The 19,165-nt window shown below is 38.4% G+C and overlaps 1 protein-coding gene across 7 annotated transcripts in view; it reads left to right on the top strand.

Annotated features, from left to right (window-relative positions):
- Positions 1-489: 489 nt before the first annotated feature.
- SYNCRIP (synaptotagmin binding, cytoplasmic RNA interacting protein) overlaps positions 490-19,165 on the top strand; it is a 23,598-nt gene continuing 4,922 nt past the window's right edge. For 3 of the 7 annotated variants that reach the window (XM_008936186.1, XM_008936185.1, XM_008936182.1), the window contains exons 1-9: positions 490-646; positions 1,536-1,654; positions 1,829-1,936; positions 3,676-3,789; positions 3,920-4,096; positions 8,891-9,026; positions 9,861-10,066; positions 15,397-15,546; positions 16,840-16,961. In XM_008936186.1, coding sequence (XP_008934434.1) covers positions 499-646; positions 1,536-1,654; positions 1,829-1,936; positions 3,676-3,789; positions 3,920-4,096; positions 8,891-9,026; positions 9,861-10,066; positions 15,397-15,546; positions 16,840-16,961 — 1,280 coding nt within the window. In that variant the 5' untranslated portion in view covers positions 490-498. Of the gene's footprint in view, positions 647-1,535; positions 1,655-1,828; positions 1,937-3,675; positions 3,790-3,919; positions 4,097-8,890; positions 9,038-9,860; positions 10,067-15,396; positions 15,547-16,839; positions 16,962-19,165 lie in introns of all 7 variants that reach the window. The other 4 variants (XM_008936187.1, XM_008936183.1, XM_008936181.1 and 1 more) reach the window with 3 other exon arrangements.

Here is a 19,165-nt window from a genome sequence, read left to right as displayed (position 1 = left end):
TGCAGCGGGGGGGGGAGGCCGCAGCGGGGGCAGTGGCGGGAAGCGGTGTCAGTGACGGTAGCGCGGTAGCGGCGGCTGCATGTGGCAGGTTGGCTCTTCCTCTCACCCCCGCCATTGGCTTCTTGCTCCATTTCTAACTTGTTTAGAGCCTCTTAGGGAGTGTGTTAGAGAGACAGAGAGAGGGAGGTGAGTCAGAATGTCTGGCTGGCTTGTGTAAAACCTGCAGTGAAAGCTACCCCACCCCCGTTAGGCAGTGGTGTTAGGGCTTTCCTTTGTGTTAGTGTTTCTTTTGAGGAATTTTATGCGTCTTTCAAAACCAGAAAGTATCAGGGAAGTGGTCTGTGATTTTTTATTTAGTTCGTTCTTCTTTTTTTTTTTTTTAATTTTTTAGCAAGAGTAGGGCAGTCTGTTGCATGTATTGTCACTTGAACTGTTCTACTTGAAGATATTCGTAGCTTAATTATGATGCTTATTGCATTTGAACAGATATCTGGAAACATGGCTACTGAACATGTTAATGGGAATGGTACTGAAGAGCCCATGGATACTTCTGCTGCAGTTACCCATTCTGAGCATTTCCAGACATTGCTTGATGCTGGTTTACCACAGAAAGTTGCTGAAAAACTAGATGAAATTTACGTTGCAGGTAAGATGTAAAACTTGCAAATCCACACTTACAATATTTTATTGGATTCTGCTGTCTTTGGGCTGAAATAGCAACTTTTTGTGGTTTCCAAAAGTATGGGAACTGCAGTCTTACCAAAATCTGTGGATGTTTTCTATTCAGTGCTTTAATTTATGGTAACATTTTTCAGAGAAAAGTCGTGGGCCAGTCCACTTGGGCTGAGGGGTGGGAAGGAGGAGAAGTTTGTAGGTGACTGTAGCAACAGCTGGAATAGACAAATAGATGAGTTTTAGGAGAAGTACGTGATGTGGTCTTTGTGCATTTCTTTTTTTTTTTTTTTTACAGTAGTTATAGGTAGCTGTAAGTAACTGAAGCTTTGGTAGTCATCTTTTCATGTAAATGGCACTTTGTGACATAGTATTTGGGTTCATGGATGCAGAAGTTCTTGTACTGATTCCCTCAGACATGGTAATAGCTAGCATTTTTTTAATCTTGATTTTTTGGATTGTGGTGGTCACTTTTAGTGCTGCAGTTTGTTTTTACAGTCTTCTCAGAATATGCCTAGGTATCATTGTTAGGCAAGTTGTGTAGGTTTTGATGTATTCTTTGGAATTCAGCTTCAGGATCTTGAAAATAAACTTGGCACATGTAACACCTGAGTTATACATAAATGCAGTAACTGCTACTCTGTATCTTAAGTTTTTTAACACTTTTTCGTTAAAAGAAAAAGGTTAAATACACTTAAATATTCACCTTTAAGAGGACTGAGTGATTCTGTAGGTATAGTAACTTCAGTTAACTGGTGATTGATATAGGGGTCACTGAAATGTTAGATGTGTTAAATGTGGTTAAATAAAAATTGCTGTCCAAATATAATTGCCTTTTTTTTTTTTTTTTTCCTTTTCTCTAGGGCTAGTTGCACATAGTGATCTAGATGAAAGAGCTATTGAAGCTTTAAAGGAATTTAATGAAGAAGGTGCATTGGCAGTGCTTCAACAGTTTAAAGACAGTGATCTCTCACATGTTCAGGTAATGTTAAGAAATTTAGAATGTAATTGTTCAGGTATAAACTGCTAGTTGACTGGCAAGAGGTTTGCTTAAGTCTTTTCAGTGATCCATATGTGATACATAAAATGAGCACTGGTAAAATCAGATTCTGGCTTGTCATGTTTTCAGAACTGAAGATGAATGTATCTTTTGCAGAACAAAAGTGCCTTTTTATGTGGAGTCATGAAGACATACAGGCAGAGGGAAAAACAGGGGACCAAGGTGGCAGATTCTAGCAAAGGACCAGATGAGGCAAAAATTAAGGTATGTGTCTAAAAGCTAAAAGTTATATGGTCTGCCTGTGGTTTTTCAAAGCAGTCCTGACAGATGCCTTCATTCTTCTGGAACTGCTTTTCACAAAAGGGCTATTTTAAATTATATGCCATTATTGAAAGCTGTCACTTGCATTTTGTATTTTGCGCTTCTTCAGGGGGAAAGTTAATACACTGTTAGTTACTGGAACTGAATATATATATAGAAGTGAAAAAGATTTGACAGTTTGTTTTAGGTCTAGGTGAGACAGTTACACTATTCACAGTTTTTGGAAACTAGTCAGCATAGGTCTTTGACTTCAGAGTGCATAACTTCAGCTGCTGGTGCTTGTTTTTTGTTTCTTTTTTGTTCTGTGGGGGTTTTGTTTTTTTGGGTTTGCGGGGTTTTATAGCTTTTTTTTTTTCAGTTCAGGTTTGAAGCAGCTCCACAGTAGGGAGGAGATACCACACATCTCTGGAAAAAAACAGTTTGTAGTGGATTTAGGATTTAGGCCACTTCTTACAATATAATCACTGTTCTGATAAATATACCCCAAACTGTCTTAGTAATGGACATGTTATTTCTTGGACTGAGTCTTCTGCTAGTGAGAGACTCCTGTCTCAGGAGCTGGGCATACTAAATTTATTTTAAAAATCTGCAGTAGCACCTTAACCAAAGCTTAGGGAAAGGAAAATCTCCTAAGCATGCTTAGTTGATGTCTTAAGAAGTGACAAAATCATTCATCTCTAACTTTTCTTGTGTGAACTTTGAGATGAATGTGTTATATTACAAAGAATATATTACAAAGAATTGTGTAGATTGCAAACCTAGAAAAACTTTTCTCCTCATTTTGAGGCTGGGATGCTGTTAATTTTAAAATAAACAGATCTGATAGAATTTTGTCACTACTATGTAAAACAACAATATGAGGACTTTGTTAACAAACTTAAAGTAGCATAGCTTTTATTGCTGGTGGCTATAGCATTTAAAACAGCTTTGCAGTTTTCCAGTTGTGAAATTACTGACTTGATTATAATTAGGCTTATTTAATATGCTGGTTCTTTATGCGTAGGGTTGATTTGTCTGTGTACAGAATTATTAAGAAAGACTAATTTTAGGAGTATCTCATTATATACTTGCATGCTGAATTTCATCGAACGTTTGACATTTGTAGTGTAACTGCCTGCAGTGATCATTCTAGCGAGGATCAGTTGTGCTGGGATGCTGTGTGTGCCCACAAGGAATTTGGGGAGGAGGATAGAAGTAAGGAACTAGTACTGCCACTTCACTGGCTGGATACCTGAAGCAGTCAGTACTGTGTTCCAGGGGTGTATGCACTTAAACATGTGTTCTTTAACTTCACACTTATGAGTAATCTCATTAAGTAAAGGGAACTCCTGTGCATAAATGGCTGCAGGATTGGACATGCCAAAACAAGAAGTGGCCCAGACTAAGATCTTTCTAATTAAAGGGAAGCTTGTTCTATTATTACTTGACTTTTTTTTTGTATGAAAATGAAGGAATTGGAAAACTATGTGAATCTCTAGTTTTCCAGCAGTGTTTCTTTAGCTGATAGTTTTAATAATTGTTTTGCAAGTTACTTGTTGAAGTACTAGGAGTAGGCTTGCTTGCCTATGGGAGTTTCAAAGCAGTACCATATAAAAGGAATTATAAGCCTGTCTGTGAATAAAGTGAATCTAAACTAGCTCAATTTGTATATGATTATAAAATTTCAAGTTTCTTACTTGAAGGCACTCTTGGAGAGAACCAGCTACACTCTTGATGTGACTACTGGACAGAGAAAGTATGGTGGACCTCCTCCAGAGTCTGTATATTCAGGACAACAACCTTCTGTTGGTACAGAGGTAAGAAGGAGATGTTTATGTAGATGTATTCTCATTCCCTGGGTCAAACAGTGTGATGGGGTGGAAGTGGAAGTTTTTTTTTTTTTTTTTTTTTTTTTTTTGTAAACAACACTTTGTATGTCTGTTGTAGATATTTGTGGGCAAGATTCCAAGAGACTTGTTTGAAGATGAACTTGTTCCATTATTTGAGAAAGCTGGCCCTATATGGGATCTCCGCTTAATGATGGATCCACTAACTGGTCTAAATAGAGGATATGCTTTTGTCACTTTTTGTACTAAAGAGGCAGCTCAGGAAGCTGTTAAACTGGTAAGTTTTCTTACTTGGATTTTTTTAGTAACACCCTCTGGCCTATAAACAGTTGTCCTGATCCTAATGCTTAAATGCTTGAGATGAAACTGTCATTGTTGGATCACTTCATAAATGCCCACTAGGTGTTCTTAAACATTTCCATATTGTGTGTAGATTTTTACTGGTTGTATTAGGGACAGGGGGGAAAAAAAAGGCAGATGAAAGGCAGTTTAGTCCAGTTAGATGAGCCTTTATTATTAGCAAAAGTAGTATTTGCAGTAGTGACTTCTGAGCTGTCTGCATCTGAGTTGTGTATAGCAGTGGTGTTAGGGTTGCTGTGGTGGAAAGGTTGTCTCTGGTTCCTCATCTGCTGTGCACCAGCAGGGGGCTCCGTGCTGGAAAATGCCTCTGAAGTCACAGAATTTCCTCAGATACTCAGATGGGAAATAATCACTCTGGAGTGTTAAGGTCTCTTCTGTTTGCTGCAGCTGACTGGAAAAATTCATAAATCCTGCCAATTAAAAAAACATTTCCTCTGAAATAGTTTGATATAAGGAGCAGGCTACTCTTGATAAGCTTCCCAGGTTTTATGTGTGAAGTATCCAACACTAAAAAAGAGAAGGGGAAAGAAATACCACCCCGATCCTTGCACTGCATCTTTGTTTTTCTAGTTAAGTTGAATTTGAATTTTTTTGAGCTAGTTACTACTACACTGATTTGGCCAACGTCAGTGTGTGTATGACCCTCAGGAGTGCTAACGATACTCCCTCTGAGGCGTACTGATACTGGAATAATGTGGTAGTGTTAAAATCTTTTGTAATTGGGTGCATCTTAAACCATTAAGGTGCCTTATGGACATACTGATAATGTAATTCAGGTGTTGGAGACAAATCAAGCACAAGATAGGACTGTTTTGAAAAAGTATAGAAATGTCTACAAAAGTGGAAGTACACAAATATCTGATATATGCCATTGCGTAAACTCTTTAAGAGTTATGCGCATGACTTGGCAAAACGGAGACACTTAGTAAATGAACAAAAAGGTGTTTTGCTTCGTTTGGATGGATTTTGCATAAAGGCAGCACACTCTGAAAAGTGACTTAGGTTGTGTTTCTGTAAAAGTAACATCAGATCCTAGCCTCAGTCTTCCATTAAACGATAGAGGGGAAGAAGGTGCTTGGTGTCCCTTCCTATCTGATATTTGATGTGCAGGGAAAAAAAATGTTCTGTTCTGTTTTTCAGTTAAATAGCCATGGAGTGTGAACAGTTGAAAAGTTTTGTGATTGATGGGGCAGTTTTTCAGCCTTCATGATAACCTCTTTAGGGGCAGGGTTAGTTTTAAATTGGATACTGTGGCATTTATCAGCTTTGGAATGATTCCAGCTATAGTTGGCTGGCTAGTTTGATGTCCCAGGTTGTCTAGAAGTGATTTGCAGGGGTTCTGGCAAAGTGTGTTTGTAGAGCTCAGTTGAAAATGGTAGGTCTGTCACTTCTGTGTGTGCACGTGTGGGAGAGGCTACTGAAAGATGTCTTAGAAATGTTGAACCCTTGGCCATGCCTATTAATATCCTAGTATTTTAACAGATGGTGTTCTTTTTGATATTACCTGTAATCTTCTGATGCATATGTATGCAACTTATTTCCCGGTTTTCTAGACTCGTTGGGGTAAGGGCGTGTTTTTTATTTCCGATCTTCTTCCCCAGAGGCTTTTTTTTTTCCTTCATTCAGGACTCTAGCATAGCAAAAATGAGAATAAAAATCTCTGTATTGCCTGTAGAGTAATAAGAGACAGTTATGAGGTTTTGTCACTACCCAAACTGCAGTAGAGAATAAACTGACCTGTCTTCAGGCTCTTGCAGTTGGTGTCACATATTTTGCATACAGTTCATATTTGCGTGCCTGTTGTATCATCCACACTCTTTATAAAAACTTAATGTAAAACTGAGCTAAATTTTTTTTATAAACTTAATGTTAGCTTACCCTGTTTATTAACCAGAAGTCTTGTAGTTTAAAAGGTTGAAGCCTTCGCTTTGTTTATACATATACATGTTTAAATTACTTATGGGGAGAATTCCTTAAATAGTGTTTGAAATGGTTTTGGGGCTATGCTTGAAGCAAAAATGAAGTGATGCTATGGCCTGGTAATGAGAAGACTTACAGATGTGAACAGTCTACGCAAATGTTCATACAAGCAGTGACTATCAGAAGTCTGATCTTTAATTTTCTTTTTTTAACCCCAGGCATTGTTTTCCCTGTTACCATGTTTGTGTTTACTTCTGGCTTATACTGTTTAAGAATTGTAACTCCAGTTGTGTTTTTCTGCAGACATGTGCAGCTTTCCCTCCAATTTTATTTGACATTGTTAGCTTTCAATTTTTCAAAGATTTCTGAGTGATTAAAGTTACTGTAGTACTGATGTACAGGATAAATACTTACAAGGTGAAGCTTGTAGGAAAACATACTGAAAAGTGTAGTATACCATATGGTATATTTTTAACTAGAGCAAGTGTAGGCTTCATCAAAGTTCAGGTATGGGTGAGTTGTATAGATAAGCCCCTTAAGCAGTTTGCCAACTATGCACAGCAGTACAGCTTCCCATTTGCTTCTGGAAATAAGCTAAAATTGCTGGTGTCAGTTTATCCACTTAAATGTTCAAGACAGAATTTAGGCATACTTTGACCTGTTTTGTGAACAGGTACTTGTAGAACTTGAGGTGTGGGGAGGAATCTTTTACAGTCCCTAAAGGGTAGCAATATCTGTTACTAACTTTGGTCATTGACTCAATGATGACAGTAGGTGGAAGCAGGATGCTGATACAACTGATGCGGTAGCCTGACTGTTCTGGCACTTTACTCAGGTCATGATTTGGGCCTGTTCATGTCTAATCGAAGTTTAGAGATGGTATACAAATTAAACCCACCAACTGACATATTAAGGAGCACCTAATTCAAGACTTCTCGTTTTAAGAGAAACATAAATGGAAAAGTAGTAGTTAATAGATTCATGTATGAAAAAAACTCCTAGAAAATAGTGTCAGTGTGGAACTGGCAATATGGTAGAATATTTTAATTTTTATAAAGTTATATAATAACTACTTTGCTGCTGTGAGTTGTACCAGAGGCTCTTTTTGGATTAAATGCATAGCCAAACTTTGGTCTTAGATTTTATCAGGAACAGCTGGATAATACCTTCTATTATCCATGTGGAATAGAATTTTTCAGTGGGAAGGGACCTGCAGTGATCATCTAATGCAACTGCCTGACCACTTCAGGGCTGACCAAAAGTTAAAGTATTATTACTAAGGACATTGTCCAGATGTCACCTTTAAACACTGACAGACTTGGGGCATCAACCAGCTCTCTGGGGAAGCCTGTTCCAGTGCTTGACCATCCTCTTGATAAAGCAGTACTTTCTAATGTAAAGAAATGTTTCCCAACCTACACTTTCAGTTTGTTTTGCTTTCAGACTAATAAGATGTCAGCTTCTTTAAAGGTGTTTCTTTAAAGGATATTTTTGGGGCTGCTGTAATCTGTCTCTTCGTAAATGGGTATAAGTCTGCTTATTAGTGATCATAATATACATATATAGTCTTCCTGTGCAGCTGTTCTCTACTTTAAAGTACTACTCCTCTGCCACTTGGGCAACAGATATGGAGATAAAACATGGTAGGATACAGTAAATGTCTTTTGAGATACAATTAGTTAAGAAGGTGCCACTCCAGATCCTTTTAATGTGTCTAGTTCTCCTTCTAGCTCACTTTTGGTGCAGCCTAGCTTTGAAAATTTTCAGCGAAGTAATTTTTGTTTCCACAAGAGAAATAAAAATAAATGTCTTCACCCTGATTTTAGTACACAAAGTAAGAAAGGGTATGGAAGAACTTGCTTGTGCAGGAAGGCTTAACACCAAACACAAAATAACTCACAGAATAAATAGCTAGATTAAATTTTAAAAAGTTATCCTGCTACATGTCAATAAGATGTTGACCACAAAATACATTTTCCTAGCTAAAGAACTGTCTGTTGCAGGGCTTCCAGTTGGAAAGGGGTTGATGTACCACCAGTTGACCTCCCTGCTGCTTATTTGGATGATGCATGTCTGTGCCTGCATCTCAGTGAAAGGCATTTTTTGTCAACAGATGTCTACAGTAATACTTTTTTTTTTTTTCTGTAAACTGCTGACTTGTTCAGAGTGCCTTCTAAACAGTCTGTTGTGGGAGAAGCATTTGAACAGAAGTCTTAGGATTTCAAGTCAGTAGAAGGTTGTTCTTGCTGTTTACTATCTTTACATGTGTAATCTGTGTGCTTTGGAAAGTTTCTGCCAAATGCTTTTGCACATTTTGTGAAGAAGACCTGATCATGGGTCTTTTTTGCTAACTATGGAACTTTAGAAGGGAATCTGACTTCAGTAGTAATTCCTGTTTTGTATTATACACAAATCAGGAATTAGTTCCTCTATACATTGTATCTACTTTTTTCTGCACTGTTGTGAAGGGAGAAGCCTTGACCTTAGTGACTTGGACATAAGATTAACCTTTCATGGTTCTACATGAAAAAGTCTCTGAAGAAACATGTATTAAGAAAGAGACTCGAACAAGAAGGGAAGAATAATGGTTGGCTGAAATTGTGAAAATATCTTAGAGAACATGGGTATACTTCAGAGTAGTTGAATATAAATTGTAAAAGTGTGTTAAGCTCTGAAAAATTTAATATACTACTCAGTACTATGTTTGAAAAATAAAATATTTGCTCTAGTGCTGATGGAGGGGAGAGAAAATTATCTGTAACTGATGATTGTTCAATTATATTTCTTTCAGTACAACAACCATGAAATTCGTTCTGGAAAACACATTGGTGTATGCATCTCTGTTGCCAATAATAGGCTTTTTGTTGGTTCTATTCCTAAGAGTAAAACCAAGGAGCAAATTGTTGAAGAATTTAGCAAAGTAACAGGTGAGTCAACTGTTTTGTAGAGATGGAAGGGTGTCAAACATGATCAGTGATGAACTTTCCTCACCACCTTTTGGCTTAGGATTGAACAATCGTGAATTGAAATGACCACTGAGCATTTGTCCTGATATTTAGGTGGTGTGGTTTTTTTTTCAGCTTTTGTGCTGAGGACTGAAATACTTATTAGACTAGGTGTGGGGTCCCAGTAAGTGGAGAGTAAGTGTGTAATGTCTAAAAAAGCCATTCAAAGAGGTAGGTGGTTTAATTCAGTATGTTTTAGTACTTTACAAGGCAAAACTGAAGCAGGTTGGAAAACATAACTAGTTCAGAATTCTGCTTCACAATTCTCAGTGATTTGATAAGGATCGCTTTTTGATAATGGCATACAAATTGGTAAAGGTAACATTTGATGACTTAGTCTTTGTCACTGAATGATATACTTCAGGTTTCTTGGAGCAACACTGAAGCTTCTCAGATGTCTTAAAATCATGCAAATTTGGTCTGTTGTTTAAATATGCACAGAAAGAAGACATGCTGTTAAGTGGTGTGACTTAGATGTTTGAGAGGAGAACTGACAAAGCACAACTTTTGGCTACCCTTCTCTCTTCCCCATTCAGTTAGAGTGGAACTAAGTCAGGATAGTCTTAATATTCCTCTGTGGAAACGTTGGTCTTGAAGGTAGGGAAATTTTATGCTGTTACATGATCTTGAAAGTCTAGCATGTTCATGCTTTTTTTGGAACCATTTGTCAGGTGCACACTTACCAGAAAGACAATCCCTACTTTATAATACAAATTAATGGATGGAAGCCATAACAAATATTTTGTTTCATTTCAGAGGGTCTTACAGATGTCATATTGTATCATCAGCCTGATGACAAGAAAAAGAACCGGGGTTTCTGTTTTCTTGAATATGAAGATCACAAAACTGCTGCTCAGGCCAGACGTAGGTTAATGAGCGGCAAAGTGAAAGTCTGGGGAAACGTTGTCACGGTGGAATGGGCTGACCCTATAGAAGACCCAGATCCTGAAGTCATGGCAAAGGTAATAAAGCTCTAAGAGAACCGCAGTAGATTTAAAGTGCCTTGTTCTAAAGTAAGTACTTCCTGACAGTAGCCTAAGTTTATTATTTAAACTTCAGCCTTCTTCACAGAGATGTTGGAGGTGAGATGATAAAAATATGAACATGCTCTAGAACTGATGTGAATTTAAAAGCTCTATAGACTGATGTTATTTTATGCTCCCAAGGCTGATGGTTGAACATGATTCTTGCCAACATAATGCATACACCTGATGTTCTTAATTTCTCATCTGAAAGTGGTGGTGGTGGTGACTCTAAAAGTTAGAGTGGTTTTGTAGCTTAATATTTGGAGGGATAGAAGTCTAGATATGATCACAGAAGAAGCCTTGATTCTTTTTAACCCTGGAACTTTGCTCATCACTCTACAATTGGAACGTGTCAGCAAGATGTACAAACCTATTTTCAAAGTTGCCTTTAGTAACTTCTGAGAAGTTAGGCAATTTCTCTGTATTTGCAACTCTGTATCTTCATTTCTATTTTGGAGGGAATTAATTCCTTAAAATACTAAGACTAGTTTGTATCTCAAGTATTTCAGTGAAACTGAAGTCTGGACTTCCAGGATTTTGAAGTATGTTGTAGCAGTTGTTTTATATATGTGCGTGTGATATTTTGCCAGAAACGAATTACCTGATTTTTTTTTTTTCCATCAGATAATGCCCAACCCTGTCTTTTTCAGTTATGTTGTGTAGCTGAGTTGTTTAATGGAAACTCTTAGCTAGCCTGTATCCTTATCTCTTTCTCTTTGCTTGCTTTTCGTCTGTGGTTTTACTCTCATCTGAGACACGTCACTTGCTGGAGTCCTACTTTGATGGACCTAGTAAGATAGCTTGGCTGGGATCTCCTCTTTGGTGAGCCATAAGGGAAAAGGGTTGGGGTGGGGGCTCATTTTAGGGAAAAAAGCTGCTTCTGTAATACAGATATTACGGAAGATTTTGGACTACCCTGTCTGCGGACTTTATTTTTAATTGCCCAGCATCATAGACTATCAGCAGTGGGGAAGAGTCTTGAAAGTAAAATTTGTTGAAGGTGGCGCTTCCTAAATATGGCGGTCCATCTATCTGTTCAGCTTCTTGGCTCAAAAGAGAAGAGACCTAATCCAGCAAACCGTTAAAAAAAAAAAAAAAAAAAAAAAGTAAGAACTTCTGCTGACATGACTGAATAGATGAGCAGGAAGTGTTAGGGGACATAATCGGCTGTCTTTCCTCAGTAAGTTTACAGATGTGGGGAGTGAAAGGCTAAAGAAACTAAAGCTTGGTAGTGGTTCGCTCCATTTGATAGACAGGTTTTTGAATGTGTTAATGCCTTGTATTGTTTTGTATTTGAAATGGGACATAAAAAGAGAAGAAACATAAATATGGAAAACATGCAGAAAATCTGCCTGTATACATCTAGTGCTATTTGCCAAAGAGAGCATAGAACTTGGGTTGAAGATGTATGGGAAAATGAGACTGAATGAGAATCCTGGAAAAGTAGAGAATATCTAGCTTGTGTCTGAAGGCTGATATTGAGACAACCATTGGTGTCTGACCTTTCTTGCTGTCCATGTCCCTTCATTTGTTCTTGCAACAGTGAAAGTCTCTACTTCAGTCTCGCTTGCCCGCTTACTGTGCATTTGGAGAAACTCACCCCACCTGGCACTTCTGGAAGTGTTAAGTTTACTTTTTGTTAGTGCTGTTTTTCTCCTAAGAGAAGGAGCAGCTGAGCTGCTGCTGTGGTCAGTAACCTCCCAGATATGAGCTGCAGGTTGGCTGTCAATGCTTGCAAGTACTATCAATCAGGAGCAAAGGGAGAGATATTGACCTTTGTTGTTGTACATGTGCCTGTGGTAGTAGAAGGCTCTGGGAGAAACACTGAGTAGGAGGAGTAGGTTGCTTTTATCAGAGTAATCATCTGATCGGTGGCTTTCTTGTCAAGACTTCTAGAAAAGCAAGTCTGCAAAGAGCAAACTACGAGGAAGATGAATTCACCATAGTTAGCCAGAAGGTGAACAGTGTTTCTAAATACCTGGCTGAAGCAGCATGTAATTTCATCAGTATCTGGACATCTGCTAATTTAAGTTTTTGAAAAATTTACTTGAGCAGTTTTTCCTTTCTCCTCCAGACTTTTGCTTAAATGTTGTGGATAGTACCGTATGGATACATACCTAAATTTTTCAGTGGGTTGTTTTATTAAATATGAAGTACCTTGAATGTGATGAGGGAGAAACCTAGGTTCTGAAGCTAGACACATGCTACAGGAGATTAGTCTTCAGAGTATGACTAACTGACCTCTGATCGAAAGTGAGTGTTTTCCTAACAGCCAGTAGCTGTGTTGATAGCTTAATTTCTCCTGTTACTTCAATGCCTCATATATCTGTAGTGCAGAAAGATTTCTTATTATTTTACTTGACTTTAGTAGTGTGGCTGAGGCTACAGAGGGTGTTCTGGAGCAGCAGGCTAAGCAGCTAAATAAAGCCTTATGCTTGTAGCTGCCTGGTAGATTACAGGACAGGAGACAGGGCTAGTAACACCAAGAGAATGTGATAATGAAGTTTGAAGTTTGTCCTGCAGGTAAGAGGAGAAAAATGAGCAGATCTCAGAAGTTTTGTGGGTAGTTTAAGCGGTTTTAAAAGCAAGTTCTGCCATTAGAACAAAATGCTGCTGCTGAGTATGTTGCTTGTTAGGTGTGTGTGTAGGGATCCTTGGTGTTGCAATCTGAGCCTTAATGAAGAGGACTTTTTTTTTTTCTTCACTCGTTAGATAGCATAAATGAAGTGAAAACAGGTTCATCTCTCAATCTGTGCTTTAACCTGCCTCCTAGATTTGGTGATGTCTTGGACTGTAACATGACTGGTGAAGGGCCTAGAGCACAAGTCTTAAAAGGAACGGCTGAAGGAACTGGAGTTGCTTAGCTTGGAGAAGAGGAGGCTCAGAGGAGACCGTATCACTCTCTACAGTTACTTAGAAGGAGGTTGTAGAGAGGTGAGGGTCAGTCTCCTCTTCCCAAGTAGCAAGTGATAGGACAAGAGGAAATGGCTTCACGTTGTGCCAGGGGAGGTTTAGGTTGGATATTGGGAAAAATTTCTTCACTCAAAGGGTTGTTGACCACTGGAGCAGGCTGCCCAGGAAGTGGTCAAATCACCATCCCTGTGTTTAGAAGTCGTGTAGATATGGTGCTTAGGGACATGGTTTAGCATGGTGGAGTTAGGTTAATGGTTGGAATTATCTTCATGGTCTTTCCAACTGTAAGTGATCCTATGGCCAAATGTATTACAAAAATTTCATTAGTTAGAGATTAATATATTTTTCTTCACTGGAGGGGGGGGAAGAAATAGTTGTCTTCTACTGCTTTGAAAATGTTGTGTCAGTAATGCATCTTGTAACGAAAAAGTTATTTTTGATATTTTTTTTAATCATGTCTGATACTGTATCGGTCATTGTGTATTAGTCGAGGCTACTTGGGGTTCCTCATGATGTCGTAGTTTTTATCCTTTCCTAAAGTAAAAGGAGGAGGAACACTTGTTTGAAAGTTACTGTTTTATAAAAACATAGATTACATTGCAGAACTTACTGTAATTAATTCTCATGAAATAAGGTTAAGGTAGAAATTAGGACAGTTAATTAAAAATGGCTATTATGTGCAGGTTACAAGAAATAAAGGTTGCTCTTTCTGTCAAGGCCTGTAAGAGGAGCTTAACACAGGATAGGAAGCGGCTTTCCTCATGGACCTGACTATGATGCTTATCTCCTGGGAATCAGCAAGAGTTAGCTGTTGCCAAAGACTAGAGTTGATACACTGGGTCAGATTTGTGATCTGTAGTATCCTTTCTTCCAATCTCTGCATCTCATCCTAGTTCAGCTGGTGAGTGAGACATTTATGGTAGTCTGTCCTGTTTTTTATAACTTAATTATGTAGTAATTCTTATAAAAAGGGTGTCTGGGTTTGTTGAGTTCCTGTATGTGTTTGGAGTAGAGATTGTAGTTCTGGTTCAAAAATGGAAGCATGTTTTCTTTGGTCTCTTTACCGTGTGGTGCTTGTGTTGACCTTCAGCCTTAGGAGCGGGAAGTCAGTGCTGCCACATACAGTGTTCACTTTTTGTCTAGTTTTTTGGCTAATTTAAAACTCTAGCAGCAGAGGAGATGTGAACAGCAGTTGCAGGTCTTTGCAGCTGTGCTGTAGGGAGGTGATACTGAGCATTCTTTGGCAGCAGGAGATGACTAGTCTGTTAGAGCATGATGGCACCATATGGAAGGGACTATCACCAACATGTCAGAGGCTTGTAAATTCTGAGAACTCACAGCTGACATGGTAAACACGTTACTGTACAGACATTTAATGCAGCCTTGGTGTGCACACAAGGAACACAAATGGGTCACTAATATATGTGACCCCTAGTGTTCGGTGTATGTTGTCTGCTATAATAAATAAGAGTCTGGTTCACGCCTTTGTCAGAATGCTCTGTATTCTTCTATTGCAAGCTTTTGTTGTTTATTGAAGCTTAATCTATTGATTTAGTCACTCTCAGGCAGTTAATAGGGCATATATCAATAGTTGAAAGTTAACCAGCCTCTCTGCTCTTACAAGCTGTATAGCAGTCTTTGTGTAGCTTAAGAGCCATATTGCATACTTCAGAGAGCTGAGGGAGGGAACAGGCTTTCAGAGTTGTTTGGAGATGGCTGTTCTTCAGGGGGAGGACACAGTTTGATTTGTGAGAAAGCCCAAAGTTGACTTAGCAGTGTCAGCCTTAGTATCCCCTTCAGTCTGAGTCCTAGGTGTAGCTTCAGGGCAGTGAGTGCTCCTCAGGCAAGCACAGTCCTGATGCTGGGTGTTTGGTGTAGCCTTAGCATGGGAGGCACAAGTTGGAGACGCAGCTTGAGAGCTGCAAGCCTGTCATCTCTGACCTAGATATTATAGTGATGACTGTTCTGCAAGAACCAGTCTAAGCAATGAAATGTTTTTGATAGGTTGATTGTTTTGTGTGCAACCAGTCCTGATTGCCTCCTTTAAAGTTTGAAAGTGTTCTGAGTTGGAAAGTACTGCTGCTAGGATTCTTTTAAACATTAACATGAATTAGATTAGCTTTCAGGATACTAATGCTTACATAATCATGTTTGAAAACAGATTTAATACTTCTATAAGGGAGTTTTGGACCTAAATTATTCTGTATGAATCTATAAACAGATATATTCATGTATGTGTACATAAAATGTTGTGCATAAAAGGATGTTTTGAGTGCTGCCAATAGCAGTGACTTGCAAAACTTCCTTTTTGTTTTGGAATGAGTTCATACTTTCTTTTCTTTTTTTTTTTTTAGGTAAAAGTTTTGTTTGTACGCAATCTTGCCAATACTGTTACGGAGGAGATACTAGAAAAGGCCTTCAGTCAATTTGGCAAGCTAGAGCGGGTGAAGAAACTAAAAGACTATGCTTTCATTCATTTCGATGAGCGGGATGGCGCTGTAAAGGTAAGCAAGGGGGACTGCAGCTCCCTGCGTGTGTGTAAGGAGTGATTAAACATAACATTTAGAAGCTGCATACTTTTACCTTGAGGAAAAAGCTCTCTCTGGAGTAATGGTAACACATTGTCACTGATAACTTTGTTCTCTCTGGGTTTCTCCTGGGACAGTTACTAGCTTGAAAAGTGGATCTTAGGTGCACCTATTCTAAGTAATTCTGTTGAGTATTTAAGATAATCAGGTGTGTTACCATTTGAAACTGAAGTGCCAGAAGTTGAATGACTCTTCTCAGCAAATTATTGGTAGAATCTAAAGCTGTTTCTCTAGGGCAGATGGTGAAAACTTAGGTAGTCTCTTTGTTTTCCAGGAACAGAATGACTTCATTTTTATGGTGTGGAATAAGCACCTTTTTCTTTTTGAGTGATGCTGGACAATTGAGTAATTGCCATTCCTGGATTTTACTAGCCTGATCTTGGTGTTTTTTTTCTCCTGTCATCTGTTGTTAGGGAGGGAAACTGTAGTTCCTCTCCTGCCTATAGTGTATCTTTTAACATGCTGTGGGAGGATGCAGGATGCAAGGGGGTTCAGTTTTTCTTAGTCATCCAGGTGCCTTAAGGCAGGCGCTTAGGATATGTATTCCCTCAAGGCTTAGTTATGTAGAGTCCCTAAAAATGGTAGAATCCCTTAGGGTCTCCCTGCTTGAATATAACACGTAGCAGTTACTGTGACCTGTGTGAATTGTGTTTGTTGGTGGGCTTTTTGGGGGTTGGGTTTTTTTGATGGTGGTTTGTTTTGGTGGTGTTTTTTTTTCTTTTTTTTTTTGTGGGCAGAGCGAGACTGTTAAATTATAATTTTTGGCCTCTGGTTTAAAAAGAAAGTTATATTTATTAGAAGTAAAATAAAGGAATAAAAACGTGCCTAAAGCTAGAGATTGGTATGTGTTTGCATGTGTGGTGACATGAGAAATTTATTTCCATATTGCAAAATACGTACTTCCAGAGGACAGTTCCATCACTTCCTTAATTGAAACAGCTTGCAAAGATTGAAGCCTATTTACAGTTTTGAGTGTAAGATTTCTAAACTAAATGCAGTCCTGGGTTTGAGATCGAAGTTAAGAGGAATTGCATAACTCTGGAAACCACAATAATATGCTGTCTGATAATTTAAAAATAATTTTTAGCTTTATATTGTTATATTAGCTCTGGATAGCAAATTTTAAAATGCGTACTCTAAGAGGTAGAATAAAATTAATAGCTTCAGATATGCTTAGTGGTATATTTAAAGTCTGGTTAATTCCTTCAGGCAATGGAAGAAATGAATGGCAAAGATTTAGAGGGAGAAAACATTGAAATTGTTTTTGCTAAGCCACCAGATCAAAAAAGGAAAGAACGGAAAGCTCAGAGACAAGCGGCTAAAAATCAGATGTAAGTGTAAATGCATGCACATATGTTGTATTACTTCTGCAAGACGTGTACACTTCTACAGAATTAGAAAATCTGGCTATTTTAGTAGGTATACTATAGTGCATACAGGTTCTCTGGCTTCTCTGAAAATGTTGGATTCACTGAATTGTTTGCATTTTACTTCGTATTTAGTACTGGTGTTGGTGAGAACCCAGGTACTGTTTTGCTCTGCTTGCTGAGTGAGAGCACTGAAGGAAATGTTTGAAGGTCCTGAAACATACACCTTCTCACTTTTTATTCTAAACTTTCACATACTTCTGCACGGATATGTCACCTAGATGAACTTAGCAACATGTGCTCCTCCCAGCTGGCTTAACAGTACTGATACAGCCCCACCATGTTTAGTCAAGTACCACTGAAAGGAAGATTCTGACATTTTTTTGCCACTTCCTGAAGATAGATCTGCTCATGAAGCTTATAAACTCATGCTAATCGAGCTTTTGCACTAATCAGTGTTGAACGCAGCAAAACAAAAGAAGTTATTTCTTGCTAGTGTGGTATTCTTAATGTTGTCATGTGTTTTTCTTCTTGGATATCTTGTAGCTTCCCTAACCATCTTCCCTCCCCCACCTTATTTCCAAAAATAACTTTTGCTAGTGCTGCTCTGCAGCATCCAAGAAGATGGAGTAGTGAGGTTACCAGATTAATACAGATCTCCAGATGGTGACCCACTGAACATATGGAATTGGTTAAGTTTGCCCTGCTTACAATTTTTCGAAACTTTCTTGGCCCTTTTGTTCTTCTTCCTTGGGCATCTGGTGTTACTGCAAGAAGTGCTTTGCTTTTCTTCTGCTTCTCTTCTATGCCAGGCAGGTCTCTTCTATTCTGCTTAAAAGCTGTATCACCAAAAGTTTGCTTTCTTTCTGTATATTCTGTATCTTGGCAACACCACCATAAATACCTGTTTAATTGAAATATAAAATGCTGTTGAAAGTTGCACAATTTGCCTCTCAACACAGGCAGTTGTGTGCACAGTTGTGTGGTCTCTGGTAGAGATACACTTTCTTTCACTGAATTTGAGTAATACCAAAAAACCAATCTCATACTGCAGTATACAAACAGTTCTGCTGTCTTGGTATTCAGGATCTAATAATGGCCTGTTTCCAGTAATGAAAAGGAAGACTTTCTTCAAATGGACTTCAGTTATAATGCTGTGTGATGTTTTTTTTTTTTCCCTATCCCCCAACTGTTCTCTGCAGATTATCTGAGACCAAGGTTTATTACTTCTGGATAGCATGCATGTATAAATAACACTGGAAGTCTTCTGGCATGTGTCACCTCTAATATTAATATGCTGTATGTTATCTGCATCCCTGCCCCTTTTATTGTTTAAGATGTGCATGTCTCATTTTTGTGGAGGTAGGTAAAGTAGGGCTGGCTCTCCTCCTTCTAGTCAGAGGTATGGTAATGCCATTTGCTCAGTTATTTCTTGTTCTTCAGTTTCAGGATTCTTTGTGTTCCTTATTTCAGGACTGCTAAGGCAGTAGGAAAGCAGCTAGTTTGATTAAACACTAGCCTTTTGGGGGTTTTAAATACACTGTTCGTTAGTGAATTGTAAGGGCTTCTAATTTTCTTAGGACTCCAAAACATGAGGGAGTAGAAGGATATATGTGTTGTGAAGTCTGTATTTGAGTTATTTGAGAAGCTTAGAGTGACATCTTGATACCTTAAATTATAGTTTGTGCTACATTTACAGTTGCAAAAAATTTTCTTGGAAGCTTCCATGTAACTATAGATTCAAATTGATTTGTACATTAATGTAGTTAGTGATCCTACCTGCTGGCAAGTGACTAATCAGTAAGAAGCATTTTACATGGTGCCTTTGCTGTTTGAAACCCCTTGTGGCTGTCAGGAGAATTGTTAATCTGTTTAAGTACCTTTGCTCTTCAGCAAATGTGTTTGAGTTCCGTTAGCCGTGTGAAACTGTATGGAAGGAAAAAAACAAACCTGAATATGCAGATAAAAGGACAAAGTGGTTGTGATCATTAGTGAGTTGTCTCCATCCTAAGTTTGATGAGAAGGGATTAAAAAGTCTTGACAGTGTTGACCTTAGTAGAAGGTGCATGTGAAGTCACAGCAGTGTCAGAGAGCAGCTGAATTACTGTGATTTCATGGAGAAATCGTTCTGGCTTTTGAGAGCTAAGGCAGTTGTATTTCCAGAAAAA

Source organism: Merops nubicus, unplaced genomic scaffold (genome assembly GCF_000691845.1).
Source record: "Merops nubicus isolate BGI_N331 unplaced genomic scaffold, ASM69184v1 scaffold16352, whole genome shotgun sequence".
Taxonomy (NCBI): Eukaryota; Metazoa; Chordata; class Aves; order Coraciiformes; family Meropidae; genus Merops; species Merops nubicus.
The sequence above is the reverse complement of the archived record's forward strand: the minus strand, read 5'-3'. Positions and strand labels throughout refer to the sequence as shown.